Here is a 26003-nt window from a genome sequence, read left to right as displayed (position 1 = left end):
AAAGGGAATTCAAGCTGCAAACGTTAGCTGATGTCCTGTGGCCTTTGAAGGTTTGGTATCTGGTTATAGGAACTGAGAATTGGAGGCTGGTAGTTAAAATCCAAGGAGGTGCAAAAAATGGGACCTCAGGGCACAGTTCCAGATAAAGTTTGCATTCTATTTTTTTTTTTAAACTTATCTTTTCTTTAATTTTTTTCTTTATTGATTTTAGAGAGAGGAAGGGAGAAAGAGAGAGAGATAGAAACATTGATGAGAGAGAACATGGACTGGCTGCCTCCTGCATGTCCCTCACTGGGGATCAGGCCCACAACCTGGGCATGTGCCCTGACCGGGTATCGAACCAGCGACCTCTTAGTGCCTGGGTTGTTGCTCAACCACTGAGCTACACCAGCAGAGCTTTAAACTTATCTTTATTGTTGAACATATTACAGATGTCCCTCCTTCCCCCCGCCTTGACCCCCACCTCCCCACTCTCACCCCCCTCCCACCTTCCCCACACAATTGTCTGTGTCTGTTGGTTGTGCACATATGCATATCAGTTCTTTGGTTTCTCTCTTCCCTCCCCACCTCCCCCTTGAGGTTCGTCATTCTAAAGACCAATTTGTACTTCTTAATCCCTTCATCTTTTTCACTCTTCTCCCCAACCCTCCTCCCATCTGGCAACCAACAAAATGTTCTCTATATGTATCTATGAGTCTGTTTCTGTTCTACTTGCTCACTTTGTTTGCAGATTCAGTTGTTGATAGATATGTATTTATTATCATTATATTGTTCATATTTTCTTCCTCCTCCTCCTCCTCCTCCTCTTCCTCCTCTTCCTCCTCCTCCTCCTCCTCCTTCTTCTTGTTCAAGAAGATCCTTCGACATTTCATATAATACTGGTTTGGTGGCGATGAACTCCTTTAGCTTTTTCTTGTCTGGGAAACTTTATATGTCTAACGAGTCTAAATGACAGCTTTGCAGGATAGAGTAATATTGATTGTAGGTTCTTTTTTTTTTTGATTGTTGAAAATGCAGTGTAGCCCTGGCCGGTTTGGCTCAGCGGTTAGAGCGTCAGCCTGCAGTCCAGAGAAACCCAGGTTCAGTTCCCGCTAAGGGCACGCACCTCGGTTGCAGTTTGTCCCCGGCCCTGGTTGGGTCATGTGGGTGGCAACCACTCGATGTGTCCCTTTCACATTGATGTTTCTCTCTCTCTCTCCCTCTCACTCTACCTGAACAAAAAAAAAAAAAAAGGAAAAATGTCCTCGGTGAGGATAGAAAAAAAAAAAGCTATTGGTTTCCCCAGCTGGTATGGCTCAGTGGTTGAGCATTGACCCATGTAACAAGAGGTCTCCAGTTGGATTCTTGGTCAGGGCACATGCCCAGGTTGTGGACCAAATCCCCAGTGGGGGGCATGCTGGAGGTGGCCAATTGATGTTCTCTCTCATTGATGTTTCTATCTCTCCCTCTCCCTTCTTCTCTCTCTAAAATAAAAGAAAAATGAAGTGTATTTCAGTAAACATACTAAGTGCTAGGTAAGATGATTATTTATTTCACCTTTATAAAGCGGAAAAAAACTTCATGTTTACAGCTTCTAGAAAAGGAATTTAGTGCACTCATTCATTTTTTAAATCTATGTTACATGTCAAGCATCTCTCTCTAACTCCGTTAGCCACTAAGAATAAAAAATGAACGAGGGCCCTGGCCAGTTTGGCTCAGCGGTTAGAGCGTCGGCCTGCGGTCCGGAGAGACCCGGGTTCGGTTCCCGCTAAGGGCACGTACTTCGGTTGCAGTTTGTCCCCGGCCCTGGTTGGTCGTGCGGGTGGCAGCCACTCGATGTGTCCCTTCACATCGATGTTTCTCTCTCTCTCTCCCTTCCTCTCTCTCCCTCCCACTCTATCTGTACAAAAAATGGAAAAATATCCTCGGGTGAGGATAAAAAAAAAAAAAAAAAAAAAATGAATGAGAAGTATGTCGTAACGTTCTGCTTAGGCAGGCAGCCATGTAAATACATAACCATGATATAATGTGATAAATACCATGATCCTGCAAACTCATTGAGTTCATGCCTGCCTTGTGTTAGACCCAGGCTGTGCCTCTGCCTGGAACACTTTTCCCCAGTTTACTACACGATCCAGTGACACACAGCATGCAGCTGCTCCAGGTTCTCCTCCACAGAGACATGTTTTACTTCCTTCATAGCACTAGCCACTCTGGAGTTGCAGTGCTGGTCTGTATCTCCTACTTCCCCAGTTCACATGTGGGCAGGGACCTGGCTCTTGCTCACCTTCATACTCTTTGGGCTCTGGCAGAGGGAGGGAAGACTGGACTGGAACTGTGTGAGGACACTTGGGATTTGGAGGGGGCTCAGAGCTTTTGCTGAGTTCCAGCCACGCAGGATGGTGGCCATCTTGATCCTTCCCAGGGCTCTGGGGAGAGACAGTGGCCCCTCCCTCGGACATCTGGTTGTAGGTTCTTGCTTTTCATCACTTTGAATATTTCTTGCCACTCCCTTCTGGCCTGCAAGGTTTCTTTCGAGAAATCAGTTAACAGCCTTATGGGATTTCCTTGTAGGTAACTAACTGTTTTTCTCTTGCTGCTTTTAAAATTCTCTCTTTGTCTTTAACCTTTCCCATTTTGATTATGATGTGTCTTCGTGTGGGCCTCTTTGGGTTCATCTTGTTTGGGACTCTCTGTGCTTCCTGGACTTGTATGTCTGTTTCCTTTACCAAGTTAGGAAAGTTTTCTGTCATTATTTTTTCAAATAGGTTTTTAATTTCTTTCCCTCTCTCTTTTCCTCTGGCACTCCCATGATGCGAATGTTGGTTCTCTTGAAGTTGTCCTAGAGGCTCCTTATTACTATCCTCATTTTTTCGGATTCTGTTTTCTTTTTGTTGTTCTGATTGGGTGTTTTTTGCTTCCTTATATTCCAAATTGACGGTTTGCTTCTTGACTTCACCTACTCTACTATTGATTACCTTTAAATTATTCTTTATTTCAGTGCATCCTTCATTTCTGACTGGTCCTTTATTATGCTCTTGAGGCCCTCACTAAGTTCATCAGGCATCCTTATAAACAGTATTTTGAACTCTGCATCTGTTAGATTGCTTATCTCCATTTCATTTAGTTATTTTCCTGGAGTTTAGTTGTCTTCTTTCATTTGGGACATTTTTCTTTGTCTACTCATTTTGGCTGCCTCTGTGTTTGTTTCTATGTATTAGGTAGAGTTGCTATGTCTCCTAGGCCTCCTAGGGTGGCCTGTTATAGTAGGTGTCCTGTAGGGTCAAGTGGCACAGCCTCCCTAATCAACCAGCTGGGCCCTCGAGGTGCACCCCTCGTGTGGACTTTATACCCTTTAGTTATAATTGAATCTTGATTGCTGTTGGCCTGTCAACGGGAGGGTTTTACTCAGGCTGGTCCACTGCAAGGACTGGCTGTGCTCACTGATCACCGACCTCTGACTACCTTGGAGGATCAGCTGTGCAGAGCACACACACAGAGCAAGACTTACTCAACAGGGTTCTGGTACCCCCTGTGTCCACTCCTGGAGTGTGTCACTTGTGGAGGAGGTTGGGTGGTAGTGCTTTGACATGGTCTGAAGCTGTCCACTGGGTGTGCTGGCTCTGGGGCAAGGTCAGCCTCTGCCTGTGTTCTACCCGGGGCCACCAGGCATAAGCTACAAAGGATCTGCCAATGGCTGCTTCTTGTGCTGGGCTTGGAGGTGCCCAAGCAGAGCCAAGCTGTGAACCAAGGTTGGCTGCTTCTAGTGCCAGGCCCGGGGCCACTTAGCAAAGGTATGGGGCTTGCTGTGACCAGATGCTGCTTGTTTCGGAGAATTTAGGAAAATCTGAAGTAGGAGCCAAAATAGGCCAATCCTATGTTAAAGCCACTGGGAACAGCTTTGGTGGGTCCCAACTTTAGTTGGGACAGGGCCTCAGGGAATTAAGGGGTGTGGGGGGGCAAACAGTGTGAGCCAGGTAGCTGGAGTCCCAGATAAGGCAGCTATCTGCCAGTCTCATGGGGGAGGGCTCACCAAAGGAACAAGGGCCTCCACCAGCACATCTGTCCAGGAGAGAGCTGCATCTCCAGCGCTCACCCCAATGCCAAACAGCTCAGTTCTTCCCTGTATGTCTCTGGTGCTTTTCAAGTTGCCTTCCCCATGCTGGAGCCTGGAGGGTGCAAGGCCAAGTAAGTCCGTGCGCGGGCCCTTTAAGAGGAGCTACCTGGGGCTCCAGAAGCCTCAGCCTCCCTCAGCCTCAGTTCCCGCTGGTTTTTCCAGCCAGAAGTGATGGGGACTCTCTTGCTGGCCCTGGAACCCTGAGCGGGGCTCCTGGTGTGGGACGGGGACCCCTCAGTCCTCAGGGAGGACCTTCCCAGCCGAGGTGTCCTCCTGATTTTTATCCGCCACACGTGGGTGTGGGAGCAGCCTGTGCCCTCCGCCCTCCTCCCAGTCTCCATGTGGCTTCTTTAATCTCGTAGTTGTAGGACTGCCATTCAGCTCGATGTCAGGTGGTTCTGAAGGATGCTTGTTCTGTAGTTTAGTTGTCATTTTGGTGTGGTTGTGGGAGGAGGCGACACCATGTTCACCTTCACTGCCATCTTGACCGGAAGTCCTCTTTCTTCTTTTTAAATTGAGTCTGTCCCCGTGAGCTGCTATAAGCCCTTTTTGGAATAAGAGGCACAAGGGGATACTTTTTGGCTGATAGGACAAAGACAGCTTTCTAATTTTAAAGGGCTTCCCTCCTCGCTGTGCTGTTTCAGGCAGGGGCAGGCTGTGCAGCTCCGGGGCCGCCAGGGCCCTGAGCTCAGCCTGGGAGGGCGCCCCTTCTCCAGCTCCATCTGCCAGGCCCCTGCACTCTCCCGCCGCAGGGGTCCCTTTGCCGGGTTCCTCTGGCCGGAATTTGGGGTGTCTCCTGGCTCTGCACTGCAGCTCTCACCGAGGCCTGACTTCGGAGCAGAGTCATGAGAGGAAAGAGGAAAAGCAATCGAAAGCCACCCCGGGAGTGTTGCCGCTTCAAGTTTTGACTCATTTCTTGTTCAGAGGCCTTTAGTCCTTGCTTGTAGTCTACTCTCCAGTTCCTAGTGGTGATCAATAGGCGAGGTAGGCTCTTCAACTATCATTTTAAACTTCAAAATAAATGAAATATTATGGCTAGAAAGAACTCAAGGCTCTGGAAACTTTAGATCCTCCCCCCCAAGGGCAAAGGACTTTTTAAGGTAGTTTGAATTTGTATGTTTAGCCGAGGTCCAGAAAGGAAAGCAGACAGCCGCGTCCTGGGAGCCTAGGGTTTCTGTTAATGTAGCTCTTCCCTGCTCCCCTATTAGCAAACGGGCATTAAATGCCAAAGCTGTAAACCCCCGTGGAAGTCACTCAACACCTTCATTTGACAGAAAAGGAAATTATTCCCAGCGGGGAATAATTTGTGCTGTTACTCAGGAAGCACATGGCAAAGATAGGGCCAGAACTCAGCTTGTTTAACACAGTTACTTAGGCATCTAGTAACAGGTTCCTAAGTGGCAACTAAAGTGCTTGACTATCGCAGATTTCAAGGAGGAGATGATATATGAAGCTTCAGGAAAGCTTGATGTAGTGGTAGAAGAAGGGCATATGGTAAAACTTAGTCCCAGATTTCAGCTTTTGAACTTGCTGTGACTTTGGTCAAGTGACTTACTCTTTCTAAGCCTCCATCTGTCCTTAGACAAAAGTAGTAGTAGAACCTGTTGTGACCCCTGAGAAAAAAGACACCTACTAAAAAGGGCTAACTGCGGTCAAATTAAAAAAAAAAAAAAATTAATGCCTTGCAGCCATTTCTGCACAGGAGTCTCTGCACTTCACTGAGGAGCCTGCACTGGTTTCTGCCATCTAAACCAGCCCTTATAAAGGAGTTCCAGAATCCTATTTCAACCAACAGGACTGAGGATTTTCCCCATCCACTCAGAGTTGTGCAGCTCTGACCAATCAGAGTGGCTCTATTCTGTCCAACCAGGACAGTGTCTTTTGGACCAATCAAATGTTGAGGATTTGGAATCCTCATTTGCATAAGAACAGACCAATCAGGAACCAGGGCCACAACCTCTGCCCATGTAAGCCAGCTCCCCCTTTCACTGAAGACTGAGGACTCTTTCCCCAGAGTATACTGGTGCAGAGTGCAGTGGGCCAGACCAGGGCAGACTAGAGCTGGCTGGGCTGAGGCGCACTGCCTAGAGAAGAGGGCCTGGCCTCAGGGCAGCCTCACGCGTGCTGTATCACAATTGAGCGGCTCCACAGCTCTGCTGTTCCACCATTAAGCTGTTTGCACTGCATAAAGTTTCCTTCTTCACTGCATCCCAAATTGGGAATTCCTACTGATGCTGAATTGGTGCCAAGGACCCTCCACCACTGGTTGATACTATACAGTTGTTTTTCTGTTTGTTTGTTTGGGTTCTAAGAGATAAAGTTTATAAACCTTTAGCAAATGCCTAGTTTAATAAATGTAGCTTTTTTCGGTTGTTATTATTATTTGAAATTCACAAGTGACTCCTTTGAAATGCTTTTTTTAAAAAAAATTAAGCATTTATCATGTATTGACCGCTAGTGTAAATGAATGCCCTATGAAAAGAATTCTTTCACGGATGAGGTTTCTGGTGCTCTTCAAACTCTGTGTGTCACTATCTTATCTGCCTATCAGTCTCAGCCAGCAGTTTTCAACCTTTGTCTTCTCCTGGCATACATTAACTGCTAAAATCCTGCTGCACACCAAACACATATTCTATTTCTTCCAATCTGACAAAATAACAGGTATAATTTTGATTCATTCACACTGGACAGCTATTGCTGTGTGGGCTGTTGTCATTTTCTAAAATTTGACAGTCTAAGGGAAAAGAGGTGCGTGCCCCGAAGTAGATGCTGTGCTGTCTCATACTGGGTGAAAATCACTGTTCTTTGCCTTAAGGGGATCAGTCCCAACTCCCCAGCTTCCACCTTCATCTCTGGGGCATCAGAATGAATTTTTATTGTTCCTAATATTTCAAAATCCCAGTACATAATGACCTGTCATGTAGAGGGCTTTTCTAGTATACTCCCCACCCTCCTTCCCCTGGGAAAGATGTTTTAGACCTTGGGGTGAAAGAACTAAAAAGGTATGCTGACACCGGGGAGGGAAGAGAGAAGGGGACCCCCCCCTAAGCTCCGTCTCTCGCAGCACCCATTCCCCATTGACCATGCCGAGTCTGGTCTCAGAGAATTTATTACAAAATGAGGAGGGATGTCTGAGGAAGATTCACTCATCATAGAATTTTGGCAGCTCATTGCCCAAGATCACGCGATGGTCCACACCGGCAGCTGTAATGGTGACCAGGTAGATGACGCCCCCACTGGAGCCGTCCCGGCTCATGGCCAGAGCGATAGCTGCAGAGGTCAAGGTGAAGAGAAACGGGGAGAGGATGGCTTACCTTCAGAAATCATTCTCTGCCCCTCCTGTCCCAGTCCACCTTCCCGCCTCAAAACCCGTCTCTCAGAGAGGCATAGTTAGTGGTGTGCTAATAACTTTTTACCAATTTAAAAGGTAAAAAAACAAAACACCTTTATATGAACACCTCCTAATGTCCATGGTTTCAATACTCCTACCATGATTCATTTCTAATCATAAGTAGCTTAATCAGATGCTCCCAAATCCTGAATATTTAACAACTGGCTCTCATGAGCTAGCCCCAGCCAGCTCTAGTGCACCACTGGTTATCACGGTAACCGCATTTTTTACTTGCTGTACTCAGAACAGTGTTGGTTTATGCCTTTTATCCTGAAGTCCCATCTAACTTAGCATTTGTCCTGGCCCCTTTCACTCTCAAAAGTGTCCCAGTTTGGACATTAAATTAAGGTTGCCCCTGTATTCCGCTCCCTGTCCCTCCTAGTCCACATCCTTCCCATGTTAAGAATCCTCCCGGTTCCCTTCCACTCGGCTCATTACCCTCTGTGGTGAAGCGCCTGCACTCCTCCGGGGACATGCCTGGTTTATACGCGGCGTCCACATAACCGTAGATGTAGGTGCTGCCAGAGCCCCCGATGGAGAAGGGCTGTCGAGTCAGCATGCCCCCCATGGTTACATACACCTGGGGGAGGCATCCTCAGGTCAGACTAAAGAAGCCTCGGTCCCCTGCTGGCCACTGAGCAAGCAGGTGGTCCCCGGGCGCTGCGGTGAGGCCCCAGTACCTCCTATCCCCATCGGGGCAGACTGTCCTCTGCTTTAGAGGCAGTGTCTCTGGAACTCACTGCTAGAAGGACTGGACCACTGGGGGACCCCACGGGAGGGAGAGCGTTGGGAGAGACTCACCTGGCCCCCTTCTCGTTGGTCCCAGCCGGCTACCATGAGATGTGCAGACAGCTCCTCCCGGTATTTATAGCTAATATTTCTTACCACGTTTGCAGCAGCCACAACCAGTGGAGGTCCTTCCAGTTCCATCCTGAATGAAATGTTAGGAAGAGGGATCAATATAATCTCCTAAAGTTCCACTCTCGTGTGCCGTTACCATCGTCCCTGCCAGGTGACACCTGGAACCTAGAGCTACAGTGGTCAAACTCCAGCCCCCTCCCACGTGTGCAGGGGCCCCAGCCTCACACCACCAAGGGGAAGAGGAATTTAACCTGCTCTCCTTTACTCTCCGCCCGCCACTTCTCAGTGATGCAGCGCTCGGGGCTGCAGTACCCCCGCCAGTGACCTTGGTTTCCTATAAAGGTGACTTGATATGTGTGCCCCATCATCATTTTCTTCCTCATTATTTATATTAGGATAGTGATTTACAGTGTTCAAACTGCTTTCACATATATCATTTGATTCTCAAAGTAACCACGTGGTGAGGTAGGGCAGGAACTGTTATCTCCACTTTACAGATGTGGAGACCAGCTTAGACAGATTCGAGTACAGGTAAAAGCTAATAAAAGCAGGAGTTAAAACCAGAATTTTTCGTGTTCTGCTGCAGTGCTCCAGGAACAGGGCACTGTATGGGGGTTCACTGGTTGTAGTGTGAGGACCCCAAAGCTTCCTACCCATGGAGCTCCAGCTGGTAGGCAGCCATGTCAGCCACGGCCTGGGCGTCAGCAGCCGAACCGGAGAGAGCGCAGTAGATGCGGTGGTGTAAGGGCGACAGCTTGTCGAACACCCGGTTCACCACAGCCTCGCTGTAGGGCAGGAGTCAGTAGTCATCAGCGTTAGAGTTGCAGCACTTTTTGAGGTTAATCATCCAGTGTGTCTCAAACTTATTTGACAAGAGAACAGCCACAGAGAACACAAAATCTAATGCTTGGATTAAAACAGGAAGCAAAAACCATCTCAACTAAATGAAACACTGCCAGTGATCAAAATTTGACTTATTTTCGGGCTTAGATTTTATAGTAAAATATAAAGTAAGCTAAAGATGATGTTATTCATCAATTTTTCTTTGCTATTAACCATCTGGAGGAAGTTATGTGTTCTATGGAACATAAGTAATATCGATCTAATCCCATATATTCATTTTACATGTGAGGAAACTGGCCAGGAGGGAGAAAGACAAAATTAGTTCAACATGCTATAGATGAGAAACCAAGACACCTGCTTGCCAGACCCATCTTTTCTATCTCTAAATGCACATGGAAGGAGGGCGCCCCCAGCTCTATCCCTACCCCTTCTCAGACCCTGTCCCTTCCAGGGACAGCACGTAGCATTCAAGCCCTGGTCCTCCTTCATGAGTTCGGAAACCAAGCACCCACCCAACATCTTATAATAGTGATCTTTCCGAAAGGCTGACTCCGTTTCTCCAAAGCTCCGGTTCACCAGGCTCTTCATGAATGGGGAAGACAACACATATATGAGGCCATTAGCTTTCTTCCAAAGTATATGCTTCGCTGGTACTTACCCCGCGGACACCCGGGAATCAGAACCCACCACCACACCCCCATCAAACTCCACGGCCATGATGGTTGTCTGCAGAGACAGAGGAGGGAATGTCAGAGCAAATGGAGCCTTTATCCCTTCATGTCAGAGGCGGAAACATTCCCAGAGAGAGGAGGGGACTGGCTCAAGGTCATACAGTAATTCAGTCCGGAGCTGAGTCCCAGTATAGGGCTTTTCTCCATCTTCCCATTCTCTCTATTGTCTCTCCTGGCGGCCTGGCCGCGGATCAACCGGGAGGAACTGCAGCGGGAGCCCCGGCCTGCTGGGTGGAACCCTTTCCCTGAGGCTCCCAGAGGCAGAAGTTTGGCTCAGCAGGCCCTTCCAAGCACCAGTGGGCCAGCCCCACGCGTGAATTGCAATCTCCATCACGTGCTGTGTGTGCAGGTGTGGTACAGACCTGGCAGAGCAGGTTACCATGACCTTGAGAAACAAGCTCGGGTCTTTTTTGGGCCCAGAATCCTCCATCTAACATCCCCTTAATCAGAAGCAAACGCTCCGTTCCTGAACACAGGAAAATACCGAGGGGGACCGTGGTCAGCAGGGCCATATTTCAAAGAAGGAGGAAAGCGGCAGGGAACACGAGGCAGTTTAAAATAAACATTTCATTTCAGGATTTGTGATCGAGAGGTGAATGGATATCTCAGGAGTCAGGGGAAAAGATCTGTACCGAGAGGATTTGATTGGAGAGCCCGAGAGGACGTTTCCAGGTCAAGAAAATAAATGAAAGAAGTGAAGGAGGATAAAGCTACAATTTTTCTACTTCTGTTGAGTATGAAAAAGTCTTAAAGATCCCTGATTCAAATGAGAAACCGAGTCATAGAGAAGGTAAGTGACTTGTCCAAGGTTACGCATTCGCAGACCTGGGACTAAAATCCGGGTCTAAATGCCACCCCCTGTTTGGCTTCTACTTCCTACTTTCTGCAGCTCCTGTAGCAGTGAGGTGAGATTTTCTAACTTATTAGTGGTTTTGGCTGCTCTTTCTCACCACTCTGGCCCCGGGGATACTGCCTGAGGAGGCTTTCTGGATACTGACTGACCGCGAATAGAGGGCAAGCACATGCTCAAAGTTACTCCTCTGCCACACAGTGCCCTCAAGCTAAGAGTGCCAGTCAGTCTTGGGCTGCCATCCCCCACCCCCGGGTCAAAGTCCCCCGGTACGTGTGAGTGGGAGTGGGCAGGGCAGAGAGCTCGGCTGCACCCGGGCTGTACCCCGCCAAGCGGAAGCCCTCCTGAGCCAAGTTGGGGAAGGGCAACCCCGGCTCACATGGAACCCCGTTATCAGTGCTGGGGCCATGATTACCCAGGTGCCAGTTTATCAGAGGTCTGAGTGATGAGTTGGCCCTTCTCAGGCGGTGCCATATTCCTCTCTTCCAAATGCTGTCCTGTTTCACCAGGGCACCATTTCCTTAACTCTTTGCACCTTCTCCAACCCCCTCCCTTGATTTAACCAGCCCCCCTCTCTAGTCTAGAGTGAAAGCGAAAGCGCTTTAGAGCAGCTTCCCCTTGACGCTTCCAGCAAAGAGCCAAAGCACCCCCTTCTCCATCGGCCTCCCGGGCGCAGTCCCTCCACGGCCCCCTAAATGACCCGGTCAGAACGGAAACGCTAGGTATTCACTGCGGGTACGGGCACTGGGGACTACAAGCTACTCCTCACTCTTGTTGGTCTCCACATTCACTCCCTGGTGCTTCCAGAGCCCCCAGGCGCTCCACTACCTCCACCCTTCTGCTAACCCTCAAGCCCAGACTCATTACCCCAGTGTGGACTTCTCCGGCCCGGGGTAAGTCCCCGGTTGGCGGTCCCGCCCGCAGCATCACCGCGCAGTGCTTCTCGCTGCCTGGGGCACGGAATTGCGACTTGGGACAGCGTGCTGCGCTCTGCGCGCAGCCTACAGCCCCGCCCCTTCGCCACGCCCGCCAGAGGGCGCCAGTGTCCTCTCCCCAGGCCTCGCACCCCGGGCTAACCTGTGTGGGGCAGATCTGCCCGGAGACAGGTGACCAAAGAGTCCCGCCCTGAGGCTGGGGCAGGGAAGTCTCGACAAATGGATCCCGCAAGAGGAGGCAAGGGAAGGAGGAGGGCCGTTGTGCATGACTGAGAAGGCGGAGCACGAAGTCTGCACCCCAGAACCTGGGATCTGATCTCCACGCCCTCCCCGCAAGCAGTCTGGGCGGCGTTGGGAAGTGGGCGGGTCTACTGAGCCGCGGCGCTTTCGTTTTCTCTTTCCCCTAAACCTTCCGCTTCCAGCCAGCGCCACCCGGCTCAGCCGGTTCTGGGACTTTCCGCCCCGCCCCGGCCGGTCCCTCCTGCCTCCCCGCTGCGTCCCTCCTGCCTCCCCGCCGCGGTCCTTGGACCTGGGCGCACGCCGGGACGCCACCCAGAGCCCCCGCAGCCAGGACGGCGGAGAGTCCTGGCCGGGGCGCTACCCCCGCGCGCCAATGGCCAGCTCAGGGTCCCCCGCTCCCTGCGGGTGCCTCTGCCGCTCCCCAGCTTCCCTAGCGTGGCTGGGGACAACGCTGCTGCTTCTGGCCGACTGGGTGCTGCTCCGGGCGGTGCTGCCCCGAATAGCGTCCCTGCTGGTGCCCGCTGCGCTGCCGCTGCTCCGGGTCTGGGTGGTGGGCCTGGGCCGCTGGGCTGGGCTGTGGCTGGGGGCCCGTGGGGTTCTCAGGGCAACAGTTGGCACCAAGAGTGAAAGCGGAGGAGTCCAGGGATGGATGGCTGCTTTGGAGCCACTGGCGGCGGCGCTGGGCTTAGCTCTGCCGGGACTTGCCTCTTTCCGAGAACTGGGCTCGTGGGGCGTCCCCAGGGACGCTGACAGCACCAGACTACTGCACTGGGGGGGTCGCCTCGACGCCTTTGTCCTTAGCTACGCGGCGGCACTGCCCGCAGCCACCCTGTGGCACAAGCTCCGGAGCCTTTGGGTGCACGGAGGTCACGGAGATTCTGGAGACCCCGTGCGTCGGCTTCTAGGCTGCCTGGGCTCAGAGATACGCCGGCTCCCGCTCGTTTTGGGCCTGTTGATCCTCTCCTGTCTTGGTAAGGGGTTCTGGGAAAAGGGACGGACACTAGGGGACCGGGCAGGAATCAAAAGGCATGGTCAGTGAGCTCTGGGAAATGTGGATCAGGGGAAGGCGACCCAGGCCCGGTCTTGAGACCAAGCCTGGACTGGGTGGGAGTCGGAGTCGGGACTCCAGTGCTGCCCCAGGCACTGCTTCCCGGGCCCCACGGCAGGGTCTTTCTCCGAGGCAGCGTCTTATACCGGCATCTTACTCCAGGATCTCTAGGCTTCCTTCCTAATTCAACCCCTAAGTGTCTGGCGGGGCACAGGGCTGGGAGTCGGGGCGGCCTGTTCGGCAGGGCTGTGCGGTCTCTGCGCTGCCGCCAGGGTGTTGGTGAGGGGTGGGAGAGGGCTGCCCTGGGGCGGCTGGTCCAGGCTGACCTGCAAAGACTTGATTGTGTGACTGACACCTCTCTACTCTCCCTCCCCAGGTGAGATGGCCATTCCCTTCTTCACTGGCCGCCTCACTGACTGGATTCTACAAGATGGAACAGCCACAGCCTTCACCCGGAACATAACTCTCATGTCCGTTCTCACCATAGCCAGGTCTGGGGGCCCTAAGAAAGGGGAGGCTGGAAATTGGGGCTGCTGGCCAAGGTGCACTCCTGCAGGGACCTTCTCTCTGGCCCCTGAACACACCCTCCGTCTCTCTCCAGTGCGGTGCTGGAGTTCGTGGGTGACGGGGTCTACAACGGCACCATGGGCCGCGTGCACAGCCGCTTGCAGGCCCACGTGTTTCAGGCTGTCCTGCGCCAGGAGACAGAGTTTTTCCAACAGAACCAAACAGGTTTCTCATGAAACTCCTTCATTATACACCCTTATGCCAGTTATATCGCCATATGTACCCATTTTACTTATACCCTTGATCTCTCTCTGATACACATAGACATCGTCATTTCTTCTTCTTGGGGTGGGTACCTCCAGAGCAAAATGTTGCACTCTACCTTCAGAAAAACTGAGTTTTCTGCCCAAGGTTTTTAGAAATTTATCCCTATGTGTGTATTTAGATAGAATTGCAAACCTGGAAATTTTGAGATTGCAGAGTCCAAGTGCCTAATCTTATAAAGAAAGAAACTGTGGCCCAGACCCTAAATGCTGAACTGTGCAGGGTCACATATGGACAGTGATGAACTTGGGGACAGACCCATCCGTGCTTGGTAGAAATGTAACAGGGGTGCCGGGAGCCAGAATCCTTGGCATGTAAAGCCCCTGTCCCCCAGTAACAGCAGGAGGCTCACTGAGTACAAAGGAAGACTGAACTGCAGAGAGCCATGGAGTCTACTCCGGTCACCTTCTAGAGGCCGTCGCCATCCCAGTCTCCTGGACCTGTCGAGCAGGACCCTGCTTCTCCTGCAGCACTGTCACACGGCCAGCTTACGCTGTCCCTGCCATGTGTGCAGCATGCGGTACAGGAGTTCTTTAGGGAACAGAAATCCGCCAGCAAAGTGGGAGTTTACATGAGTGTCAGTTTCTTTATAGTTAAAACGAAGGCTTCTGGCCAGACTTCTACTTTAACAGTCTCCCTGCATTGAGATCCCAGAACTTCCCTACCTCCCTCCCCTATTTCCCCAGCACCCTTAGAACACCATGCTGACCCCCTCCCTCTGGCACCCTGGCCCACTGCTCATCCCTCCCATCCCTCTGAGACCCTCATTCACTCCACTTTCTCTTCCCCAACCTCTGGCAGGTGCCATCACATCTCGGGTAACAGAGGACACGTCCACCCTGAGTGAGTCTCTGAGTGAGAAGCTGAACCTTTTGCTGTGGTACCTTGTGCGGGGGCTGTGTCTCTTGGGGCTCATGCTCTGGGGGTCACTGTCTCTCACCTTGGTCACCCTGGTGGCCTTGCCTCTGCTGTTCCTTCTGCCTAAGAAGCTGGGCAAACGGTACAAGGTATGTCCAGGGTGTTGCCTCAACCTACACAGACCCTCATCTCCCACCTTGGTGGACTCAGTTCCTCCTGATTCCTTCCTGACACCTCAGTGATTCTCCATCTTTGTGGACTCCGTGTCCCTGTCCATGTGCCCAGACTCAGTGGGAGTGCTGATCTTCATATTCTCTGTGTCTTCTCTTCTACTTCTGCCCACAATCTGTCTTTAAGAATATGCTCACCAATCTCAAGAACATGACCCCCTATTACCCTCCCGAGTCATTTTCTTCTCCTCTGGATCTATTTAGTACCCAGTGGGTAGAGCTGTGTCGCTTTCTCTTCTCTCTGTTCCTCTGTCTCTTCTCACCTTCAATCTCCAACCAGGTAACTCAGGTATTAGTGTCTCTATGTGTAGCCAACCCCGTGTGACATCTCTTGTTTATGTCTCCACAGGTGCTGGCAGCACAGGTACAGGAATCTCTGGCAAAGTCCAGCCAGGTGGCCATTGAGGTTTTGTCAGCCATGCCCACAGTCCGGAGCTTTGCCAACGAGGAGGGTGAAGCCCAGAAGTTCAGGCAAAAACAGCAGGAAATGAAAACACTCAACCAGAAAGAGGCCCTGGCCTACGCAGTTGACCTCTGGACCACCAGTGTGAGCACCTGGAGATGAATGCCCATCCCTTGTCCCCAAGATGCCTTGGCTCCATTCCCTTTCCCTTGACCCTGCTCCACACCCTTCCTCCACTGGGCAGTGGTTGGTTCAGTGTCCTCATCCTAGCACCCTGAGGCTCGGTCACCCTGCTCAGTGTTCGTGACCTACTGTGTTTTAGGCTAGATGGCTTCCTTTCACTGTGATACACAAAACTTACCAAGCCCCCTTGTAGGAAGATGCATGTCTTCCAGTCCTAGGACCTTTGTTTATCAGGGGGTGCTTGGGGTGCTATAAATTCCTGTGCCTGGGCCCACGTCATGCGGGCACTGTGTGGATGTGCTAGTGACAGCCATGAGAGTAGCAGAAGCCAAGGACGGGGGCATCTGTGATGCACTTGACAGAGAACTGGACCAGCAATCTCAAGTTCCTGGCTTGGTGATGCCATTTACTAGCTCTGTGACCATGACCTAGTTACTTACCTTTTCCAGATGGTTTCCTCACTTTATTTTTTTTATAATATGTTTTTATTGATTCTTTAGGGAGAGAGAGATAGAAACATCAATGTGAGAGAGAAACATCGATTGTCTGTCTCCTGCACTCCCCCCCACCCCCCCACTGAGGATCGAGCCTGGAACCTGGGCATGTGCCCTGACTAGGAATCAAACCAGGACCTCTCAGTCCATGGGACAATGCTCAATCCACTGAGCCACACCAGCCGGGCCAGTTTCCTCATTTTGAAAAATGGGCCTGATATAACCTTGTTTTTAGGGCTCTCGATATGAATATTAGATTACATTACATTCATGAAAACCTTCTGTGAAGAGCAAAATGCTCCCCAAACAAGGTGGTGGTCTTGATGGTGATGGTGATGATGGTGGTCGTGGTGATGGTGGTGATGGTGGTGGTGATGATGATGGTGGTGATGATGGTGGTTGTGGTGATGGTGGCGATGGTGGTGGTGAAAGTGATGGTGGTGGTGATAGTGATGGTGATGGTGGTGGTGGTGGTGGTGGTGGTGGTGATGACTTCTAGCATGTGAACTGAGTAGACCATTCTTCCATTCTACTTATTGAGCCGCTTGTTGTTACTAGGGAGAAAGGGACTTTTAGCTCCTTAGTGCTAAGGATTCTGGTTCTTTGCAGCCGTTAGATCACCCCCAATCCCTTTTCTCTGTGGTCTCCCCACAGATCTCAGGGATGCTCCTGAAGGTGGGAATCCTGTACACTGGCGGGCAGCTGGTGACGAGCGGGGCTGTGAGCAGTGGGAGCCTTGTCTCGTTTGTTCTCTACCAGATCCAGTTCACCACAGCTGTTCAGGTGAGCCTTCCATTCACTCCCGGTGCCCTCCTTCCCTGCCCCATCACCATCCCTGGCATTCTCCTTCCATTCGGTACCTTCTCATGTCACGTGACCCTGGCAAGCAGATTAGGCGCCCCTCCCCCACTCACTATTTATACCTCCCTTCCAGGTACTGCTCTCTACCTACCCCAGTGTGCAGAAGGCTGTGGGCTCCTCAGATAAAATATTTGAGTACCTGGACCGCATCCCTTGCTGCCCAGCCAGTGGTGTGTTGACTCCTTCCAACTTGGAGGGCCTTGTTGAATTCCAAGATGTCTCCTTCGCCTACCCCAACCGTCCAGATGTCCTAGTGCTGCAGGTACAACCTCCTGTCCTTGCATTCCCCACCACGATCTCAACTCTTCCATCCTAAATTTTCTTCCACACTTCAGCCTGCTTAACACCAGGTGCAGACAGAGCATTCCTACCCCCTCAAAGGCAACGATGAGCATCCTCTATCCATAACCCTGCCCCAAACTGAAGAACCAGTTTGGATTTCCAAGCAGAATGGAGAGGAGGCTCTCAGGGAGGAAGCACTCACATCCTAAGGAATAGCTAAAGGAAAATCTGTGCCTCCAGCCTTCTATCTTTCCTCTTTTTTCCCCTTTGTGATCTTGAATGTGATTTTCTGTTTGCTCGTGGTATCTGATATCAAGTGTGTGGCACAAGTGTGTGTTTCTGTCTTTGCCTCATCTTCCATCTCCACTCTCCTGGAGTTATCATCCCCGAGGAACAGAAGTCTGCATGTGGGGGTGGGTAGGAGTGACTATATGTCCCCATTTTCTCATTTTTTTCCTGGGGTAAGCATCATGCTATGTAACAAGACAGTGACAGTCTCAAGGTTAGGGGCCTCAGTCAGCCTCTTATTGTGTGATTGATTCTCTGGCTTCCAGGGGCTGACGTTCACCCTGCGACCTGGTGAGGTGACAGCGCTGGTGGGGCCCAATGGGTCTGGGAAGAGCACAGTGGCTGCCCTGCTGCAGAATCTGTACCAGCCCGCCGGGGGGAAGCTGCTGCTGGACGGGAAGCCCCTTCCCCAGTATGAGCACCGCTACCTGCACCGACAGGTGAGCAAGAAGGTGGTCTGGGGGGCGGGGAGCACCAAGTAAGAAGAATGTTGTCACTGAACACTCTGAAGAAAGGGTTGGGAATGATGGGAGACCCTGGGTGGAGATGGAGGTGTGGTCAGGAGAGAGGGTGTGTAATTCTGTGATATGATATCAGTTCAGATTTTGAGTCTTCGTTATAATTTGTCCCAGGTGGCTGCAGTGGGACAAGAGCCACAGCTATTTGGAAGAAGTTTCCGAGAAAATATTGCCTATGGCCTGATCCAGGAGCCAAGTACGGAGGAAATCACAGCTGCTGCAATGGAGTCTGGGGCCCATAGTTTCATCTCTGAGCTCCCTCAGGGCTACAACACAGGTGCTCTGTCCTCTCATGTCACCACCCAGACATCTGTACCTTACTGAAACCCCAATAGCCTTAAAAATTTTTTTTCTTTATTGATTTTTAGAGAGAGAGGGGAATGGAGAGGGAGACATAGAAACATTGATGAGAGAGAACATTGATTGGCCGCCTCCTGCATGCCCCCCAACTGGGAATTTGGCCCACAACCTGGGCATGTGCCCTGACTGGGAATCGAACTGGTCACCTCTTGGTGCATGGATCGACACTCAACCACTGAGCCACACCAGCTGGCCCCAATAGCTTTTATTCATCAGTTCCTCCCAATCCGCTGACACCAGTTTGAAATTTTCAGACCTTGTTCCTATGGCTCTTTCCTCCTCACATCCTCAGAACTCCTTCCCCTTCCCTGAACCTTCCCTGTCCAGCTGTATCCATTATTCCTTATTTCGAGACTGTCATATTTTGTCCTGGGTGGCTGCAGTCTTTGGTGTGTGTGTGTATGTGTATGTGTGTGTGTGTGTGCGCGCGTGCGCACTTGGGTCCACATGTGGTTATCCAGCTGTCACCTTGGCTCTTGTCTCTGCAGAGGCAGGCGAGGCTGGGAGCCAGTTATCAGGAGGTCAGCGACAGGCAGTGGCCTTGGCACGAGCATTGATCCGGAAACCACGTGTACTCATCCTGGACGATGCTACCAGTGCCCTGGATGCAAACAGCCAGTTACGGGTGAGACGGTCCTCTTCTCAATGCCTGTACCCCACCGATCTTCCTTCCTTCACTCACCCTATGTTAGTTACACTAACATCATAATTACCCAAAGTGGTCCTTGCCAGTCTCAGTTCCTGTTAGCTTCTCCCCAAGATGCCTAGAACCAGTTCCGAGAGAGTATCTACATTCTCTGATTCTCTGAAGCCAGACATAAGGAAAAGACCCCTCTAATATCAATATTAATATTAATTGAGCTTATACTATTGCTACGCATTCTATTAGACCCATTGCATGTACTGTCTCACACCTTTATTCCTCGTGAATGCTAGTGAGCTGGCCGCTATTATCCTCTTTCTGCAGATGATGAAATGGAGGCTAAGAGCGGTCAAATGACCCGCTCAGTGTCATTCATCTGCTCGGTAGCAGAGCCTGGACGCAAATTCAAGTCTGCCTGACTTGAATGCTCATGTCTTTACCCCTAAGTTATACTTCTTTAAAACAGAATATAAAAATTCTTAGTCCATAGGTGGAGAGACTATTTAGTATCCTTCCCTCTTTTCTTATTGGTTTCACCATAAGAATTTGGTTTTTATTCCTCCATTGCTCCCTCAGTCCTTAGTGAATCAACGGTTTTAGAGAGAAGCACACGAGTGGCGTTGACCATGGCCAGGTCTGTCCAGCTCTGGAAACACAGATGTCTCCTTGGGATGGGAGGGGTCCCCAGCTCTGACAGAGCCCGTCTTTCTTCAGGTGGAACAGCTCCTGTATGAGAGCCCTGAGCGGGGCTGTCGGTCTGTGCTTCTCATCACCCAGCACCTCAGCTTGGTGGAGCGGGCTGACCACATCCTCTTTATGGAGGGAGGCACCATCTGTGAGGAGGGAAACCACCAGCAGCTCATGAGACAGAGGGGGCGCTACTGGACCATGGTGCAGGTTCCTGGCGGCGTGGCTGCTCCGGAATGAGACCTCTCATCGAATCCCCCCTTTTTCCCTTTCTATAGTGGAGAATTTGGGAACAAAGAGCTTACCAGAGCTGCAGACTAGTCAGGAGTGTCATCCTAAAGTGTAACCCCCTAGGTGATACTTGAAATCCTGCCAATGCGTGTTACCCCCTCTCCAAGCTCCTCTCGAAAAATGCAGATTTCCTGGAAAACCTGGTTTATACCTTTGGTGTAACTGGGCTTACAGCCAGGGTTGGTGTGGATCGCATTCTGAAAATGAGAAATATTTAGAATATACAGAAAGGCAAGATCGGCTGTATTTATGCTGACCCACAAACACCTTGTGGATTCTGGTTATTTATAATAAAATGGGTGTTTTGTACTACGGTTGCTCGCGTTTTCAGTGCACCAAGTGGCTCGCCGACTTTTGCAGCACACTTTGCAGGAGCCGGGTGTCTTCTCTCCTTCAGCAACCTCGTGTTTCACAGCCCTAACCCGCCGTCCTTCCCCTGAAGGGTCCCTTCTCCCTGGCTGCCCCACCTCCCCGTCCCCCACGCCCGCCCCAAGGATGGGCCAGGCTGGGACAAGCGCGCTCCAAGGCGTGGGCAGCCCCGCTCGGAGCAGGGACCTTTCTGAGGTGGGCGATGGAGGGCGAGCGCGCTACCAGGAGCGCAAGTGCCGGAGCCGAGGACCGCTCCCTTCACCACCTCCGCGCAGGCCCTGGCCCGTGGGGCTCCGCCCGCGCCCCAGGCGGCACTAGTTTGGGAAATGTCAGCTAGTGGTCCGGGTTGTCCGGTAAATCTCTCCCAATCAGAGAGGGCTATGGTGTGACGTTCGCAGTTGCTATGCAGATTAGACCAACACAGGTTGCAAAGAGAGGCGGGGTTTAGAGGAGATAAACTCAGCCTCGCTCAGTGGAGAGAAAAGTACGCGAGGCGGGGTAGAAAGGGCAGTTCCTGTGGGTGCTACAGGGTTTGAAGACCATTGAACCGGGAGAGGCCCTATGAAGGCCACGTGGAAAGAGTCAGCGACTGCGCCCTCTCCTTGGCGCCCCCTGGCCCCACACACTGCGGGTGTATTCGGGTGCCTCAAAACCTGTCTTCAAGATTCAGTGCCCCCACCTACTCCCATACCTCCCCCACTTTTATAAAGTGATGCGCATATTAACACCCTTCCCCCACCCCGACGTGAAACTGCTCCCAGCCCCTCGGGACCCCAGCTCTCTGGTGGAGGCTACGCCTTTACCCGATAAGACTCCTACCCACTCCGCGAATGTCCCCAGAGGATGCCCCGACTTGTTGGCGTCTCAGAAATCTCATCGCCAAGGGGGCTTTCGAAGCCGCCCCATCTCGTTCTTCCTTTCCTCTGACAGCCTATCACCCATTGCTCCCAGCCTCCCTGAAGGTGGAGCAGGGAAGCCTGTCTCCAGTGTGGTGTACCTGGCCCCCAGGCACCGCTGGCTTCTCGGAAAGGGCAGGGGGATGTGGAACAAATTCTGGTTCCCTCCCCTTAAGGCTGCGGGCTTTCGCTTTCACTTCCTTCTGCGAGAGCGGACAGATCTCCGGGTGCTGGGCGATCATGGCGCTGCTGGAGGTGTGCGGAGCCCCCCGAGGGCAGCCGGAGGACTGGGCTTTCCCCCTTTCGGGAAGCCGGCATTGCTCGGACCCGGGACACTACAGTTTCTCAATGCGATCTCCGGAGCTCGCCCTCCCCCGGGGAATGCAGGTCAGGGCGAAGAGAATCCCGGGGGAGGCGGGAGGAGGGCGCAGAGGAACCAAGGGTCTGCCTGGAGACAGCCCACAGGCGGGGAAACGCGGAGGGGGGCCATCACTGAGCCGTGGAGAGCCAGGTCCGGGCGAGCCCGGGGAGAGGCCACGTGGGAATCGCGTCTGACTGTCTGAGGGTTAGGAAGTGCAGATTAGGACAAATAGAGGTGAGGTGGGGGCGCCCATAGGAAGACAAGAGCGCTTCCCTGCCTGTTCTCCATCACACGCAAAACACGAAGCCTTTCTCCCCAGACGGCGTCTGAGCGGGGCTGTGCAGTGTCTTGGAAAACCTACCAACTTGCCTAGTTAGTCTCGTCTCAGCCGCTCACTGTTGTGTCTTGGGTCAAGTCACTTAGACTAGATTTGGGCCTCTTCCGGAAAATGGGGATATTAGTAACAAACGTGTTTTGTGAGGGTTAAATGACCTATTAATGAAAAAAAAAAATGAAAATCACCCTTAAAATTTTTAGTTGTGGTAGCATTTATTATTTTTAATTTTCTGTTGCGTTGAAAAATGGAAAAGGCTGTCGGGTGCCTCCTCTTTTCCCTCTTCTGGGCCATTTCTTTGTAGAGACGGGTTGTTAACTATTCCATTTATTCATAGTTAGAGAATCTCCGTGTATCTCCTCTGGAATACTCTCTAAAATCCTTTCCCAGAGCCTCCTGCATCAGAAGTTCTCATTGCCTCATTCTCTGCCTAGCCCACTGAATTCCTCCGGTCCCTGGGTGAGAACAGAGAAAGCAAAGTTCAGATTGAGATGGCCCATGGCACTACCACCCTCGCCTTCAAATTCCAGCACGGAGTGATTGTGGCGGTGGATTCCCGGGCCTCAGCTGGGAATTACATTGGTGAGTGTCCTGTTGCAGCAGGCCAGCTCTAGGAAGCCCCGCCCCTTCTCAGCAGGAGCCCAACCCCGGCACCAAAATGAAGCTGATGTGACTTAGTACACACAGGGAGAGCTTTGGGGTCATTCCTCTTCTCTCTCTCTCTCTTTTTTTTAATCCTCACTGGAGGACATTTTTTTCCATTTTTTTGTTCAGATAGAGTGGGAGGGAGAGAGAGGATGAGAGAGAGAGAGAGAGAGAAACATCGATGTGAAAGGGACACATCGAGTGGCTGCCACCCGCATGACCCAACCTGGGCTGGGGACCAACTGCAACCGAGGTACTTACGTGCCCTTAGGAACCGAACCCGGGTCTCTCTGAACTGCAGGCCGATGCTCCAACCGCTGAACCAAACTGGCCAGGGCCATTCCTCTTCTCTTAAAACTACATCTTCGCCCTGGCCGGTTTGGCTCAGTGGTTAGAGTGTTGGCCCAGGGACCAGAGAGTCCTGGGTTCCTTTTCCCCTAAGGGCATGTACCTTGATCGCAGTTTGTCCTCAGCCTTGGTTGGGGTCCTGTGGGTGGCAACCATCGATGTGTCTCTCACAGCGATGTTTCTCTCTCTCTCTCTCCCTCCCTCTATTCCTCCCGCTCTATTTGAAGATAAATAAATACCTTCAAATAGAAGATAAAAAAAAAAAAGCCAAAACAAAAACAAAACAAAAAGCTCCATCTTTTTCCAGCCACCTTAAGGGTAAACAAGGTGATTGAGATCAACCCTTACCTGCTTGGCACCATGTCTGGCTGTGCAGCGGACTGTCAGTACTGGGAGCGGCTGTTGGCCAAGGAGTGCAGGTAGGCGAGGCCACGCATCTCCCTTCTAAGACTACTGGTCAATCCTGGATCCTGGATCCTCCAGATTACTGCTCATCACCCTGCCCCCTGTGCTAATGTAACATTTTAGTGCTAATGTAGTGTTTCACAAAATAGCCTTTTGGTGATAACCTTCCCCCAAATCTCACTTTGTGTTCCTGTCAATACAATAATTTGTCAGTTATTTAACACTGACACCGTCAATGCTGATGGGGTAGTATCATTGCTGGGATCTTTAAATGTGGCTTAGATACTTTACATTTCAAGTATCTCCCCGATCCTTAGATCCTACAAAACTATTCCCTTCAAATGCTTATACTCTGCAATCACTTCTTGCCCATCAGAGAGCTAGCCTTCTGCCACCCCTGAGCTTTGTCCCCTACCTCCCCGTCCTCACCTAGACTGTACTATCTGCGGAATGGGGAGCGGATCTCGGTGTCAGCAGCCTCCAAACTGCTCTCCAACATGATGTGCCAATACCGGGGCATGGGCCTCTCCATGGGCAGCATGATCTGTGGCTGGGACAAGAAGGTGGGTGCTCTCATTCTCCATGTCTCCCTCACTGTTGACAAGAGATCAGTTCCCCATTGTACACTCCCACTCCCTCCCCTACAAGATACCTGGCACATAGAGTCCTCAGTTATAGGGCTATTGCCCTGCATATCCATGGCCATTTCTGGGTCCAGATGTGGACCATTGTTTTATAAACGTGTCCCTTTTGATAAAATAGCTGATTTCCAGCTTGTTCTTCCCCCTTCCAAAGTTCTATGCTTGTTACTAAAGCACTGTCCTAGCTCAAACATTCCTGTGCTAAATTCTTATTCTTTTACCCACCTTTTATGGCTCAAACTTCAAACTGTGTGTGACCAACAACTCCCTCTCCATTTCCAACTTAGACCCTTCTTTCATCCATTAGGGTCCTGGACTCTACTATGTGGATGAACATGGGACTCGGCTCTCAGGAAGTATGTTCTCCACTGGTAGTGGGAACACCTATGCCTACGGGGTCATGGATAGTGGCTACCGGCCTGATCTTAGCCTTGAAGAGGCCTATGACCTGGGCCGCAGGGCTATTGTTCATGCCACCCACCGAGACAGCTATTCTGGAGGTGTTGTCAATAGTAAGAGACCAATGCTCCCACCAGCGAGCCCTGGGTGGGGAAGGGGTATTTGACATTGGGAGACTGGGGGATGCAGGGTGGCAGGGAGGAGGTTTTCAGAGTCAGAAGAGGGGCACTGAAGTCCCAGTAACAAGGGCTATATTGTCACTGCCTTCAACACCACATCATTAACAGGAACTTCTGAAGTGAAAGGTGACTCCATGTTCTCTCTCATTTGCCCACAGTGTACCACATGAAGGAAGATGGTTGGGTAAAGGTGGAGAGTACAGACGTCAGTGACCTGATGCACCAGTACTGGGAGGCCAATTAGTAACAGTGGTGGCGGCTGGGCAGGTCTTCTCTGGGAAAGCCCAGCGACTCTGGGACCTGAGCCAGCCTACCCTCCAGGACAAAGAGGGTCTTAACCTAAGCCCAGAGATAGGGAACCAGTGGTCAGGGGCATTGGGGCAGGTTCATCCTTTGTGTGTTCTCTATTTTAAGGGGCATTCACCCCACTCAGCCATCTGGGTACCCCACTCAGTACAATAAAGGAAACGGTTATAGAAGTCTGTGTGTGCGCCTGAGTGAGCTTGGGGCTGTGGAGGGTGGAGGAGGGGACAGGAAATAAAGAAAAGCTTTTCCTGAGAAGACAAACTCAAACCCCCACCTAAGAAATGGGCCTCACCAAATAGTTCTCCTGGGTGTTCCTTCCACACTCATCTCCGGGACCTCAGGAAGCCAGATCACTGTTATCTGTGGATGCTTATTTGCAAGTGAATTTAGGTTAGGGCGCCTAGAACAACTGCTTTTGAATTCGGAGTCAGGTGAGAAAGCCTCCACCTCCAACGTGTGTGGTAAACAGCACCCTGACCTGAAATAGCACCTGGGAGATACTGGATAGTGAATGTAAAGATGGACGTTAGGGGTTCAGTTTCATGATGTGTCAGGCTCAATCGCAAGATAACAGGGCCATGACTGAAGAGGAAGACTTAAGGAGGGCGCCCTCAAGGGGGGCCTATGAGGAAAAAGTAAGAGGTTAAAAAAATGAGACAGACATTGAGGTTTTCTGGCTTACACTGGAGCTGCAGGAAGGAATATGGACGATGTCACCTCTCAAAGGAGAGTTAAAGGAAAAACTTGAAAGTAGGACATAGCTGAGCATGAAACTTTTTTCATTAGGGAGAGATCCTTAAAGTCCTAGAATGGACAGGATTCGAGAACTTTCAGTAATCCGCCACTTTAAATTTCTCCCCTCCCCCATTACTTTCTATTTGAAGCGACTCATTGGTGGCCATACTAATAACGTTTCAGAAGGGTGATTCAGAGTCCCATTGTCCACCTCGTTGAGGATATTTCGAGTTTGGGAGGTAGTTTAAACTGAAGAGCCATTTCTGGAATCAGCCAATGTGCATGTTCCATGGATAGGCTCAGGGTCAGGCGGGACCCAGAGCACCCTGCTCACTGCTCTCTTCAGTGCGAAACCCAGAGAGCAAGCGGCCGGCTCACCAGGGAAGGTGCTCCGACGCGGTCCGGACGCACGCTTAGGGGCTCTGAACACGTGGTCTGCTCAAGGTGCTGCAAGTAAAGGG

At 51.3% G+C, this 26003-nt stretch overlaps 3 protein-coding genes across 4 annotated transcripts; 2 read left to right on the top strand and 1 right to left on the bottom strand.

Moving 5' to 3' along the window:
* Positions 1-7196: 7196 nt before the first annotated feature.
* Positions 7197-11772, bottom strand: PSMB9 (proteasome 20S subunit beta 9). The gene is made up of 6 exons (XM_036248453.1): positions 11640-11772; positions 9850-9917; positions 9002-9133; positions 8289-8418; positions 7926-8067; positions 7197-7366 (listed from the first exon to the last, which is right to left on the bottom strand). The coding sequence occupies exons 1-6, from the start codon at positions 11697-11699 to the stop codon at positions 7239-7241; spliced, it is 660 nt and encodes a 219-aa protein (XP_036104346.1). The 5' UTR covers positions 11700-11772; the 3' UTR covers positions 7197-7238.
* A 491-nt stretch (positions 11773-12263) lies between these two features.
* Positions 12264-20255, top strand: TAP1 (transporter 1, ATP binding cassette subfamily B member). The gene is made up of 11 exons (XM_036248531.1): positions 12264-12918; positions 13372-13486; positions 13597-13727; positions 14628-14833; positions 15264-15461; positions 16649-16777; positions 16929-17117; positions 17692-17865; positions 18058-18220; positions 18792-18928; positions 19661-20255. Exons 1-11 carry the CDS (start codon positions 12321-12323, stop codon positions 19871-19873), a joined length of 2253 nt encoding a protein of 750 aa, XP_036104424.1. The 5' UTR covers positions 12264-12320; the 3' UTR covers positions 19874-20255.
* A 1115-nt stretch (positions 20256-21370) lies between these two features.
* On the top strand, positions 21371-24980 carry PSMB8 (proteasome 20S subunit beta 8). Of its 2 annotated transcripts, none has more exons than XM_036248405.1 (6): positions 21371-21576; positions 22319-22466; positions 23185-23296; positions 23716-23845; positions 24231-24279; positions 24660-24980. In XM_036248405.1, the coding sequence occupies exons 1-6, from the start codon at positions 21430-21432 to the stop codon at positions 24743-24745; spliced, it is 672 nt and encodes a 223-aa protein (XP_036104298.1). In that variant the 5' UTR covers positions 21371-21429; the 3' UTR covers positions 24746-24980. The 2 variants fall into 2 exon arrangements, with proteins under 2 accessions (XP_036104298.1, XP_036104297.1); XM_036248404.1 differs by having other exon boundaries at positions 24231-24435.
* Positions 24981-26003: the final 1023 nt, after the last annotated feature.

The sequence above is a fragment of the Molossus molossus genome, unplaced genomic scaffold, assembly GCF_014108415.1.
Source record: "Molossus molossus isolate mMolMol1 unplaced genomic scaffold, mMolMol1.p scaffold_m16_p_8, whole genome shotgun sequence".
In the NCBI taxonomy this organism is placed as follows: Eukaryota; Metazoa; Chordata; class Mammalia; order Chiroptera; family Molossidae; genus Molossus; species Molossus molossus.
This window is presented reverse-complemented; position numbering and strand designations above follow the sequence as displayed.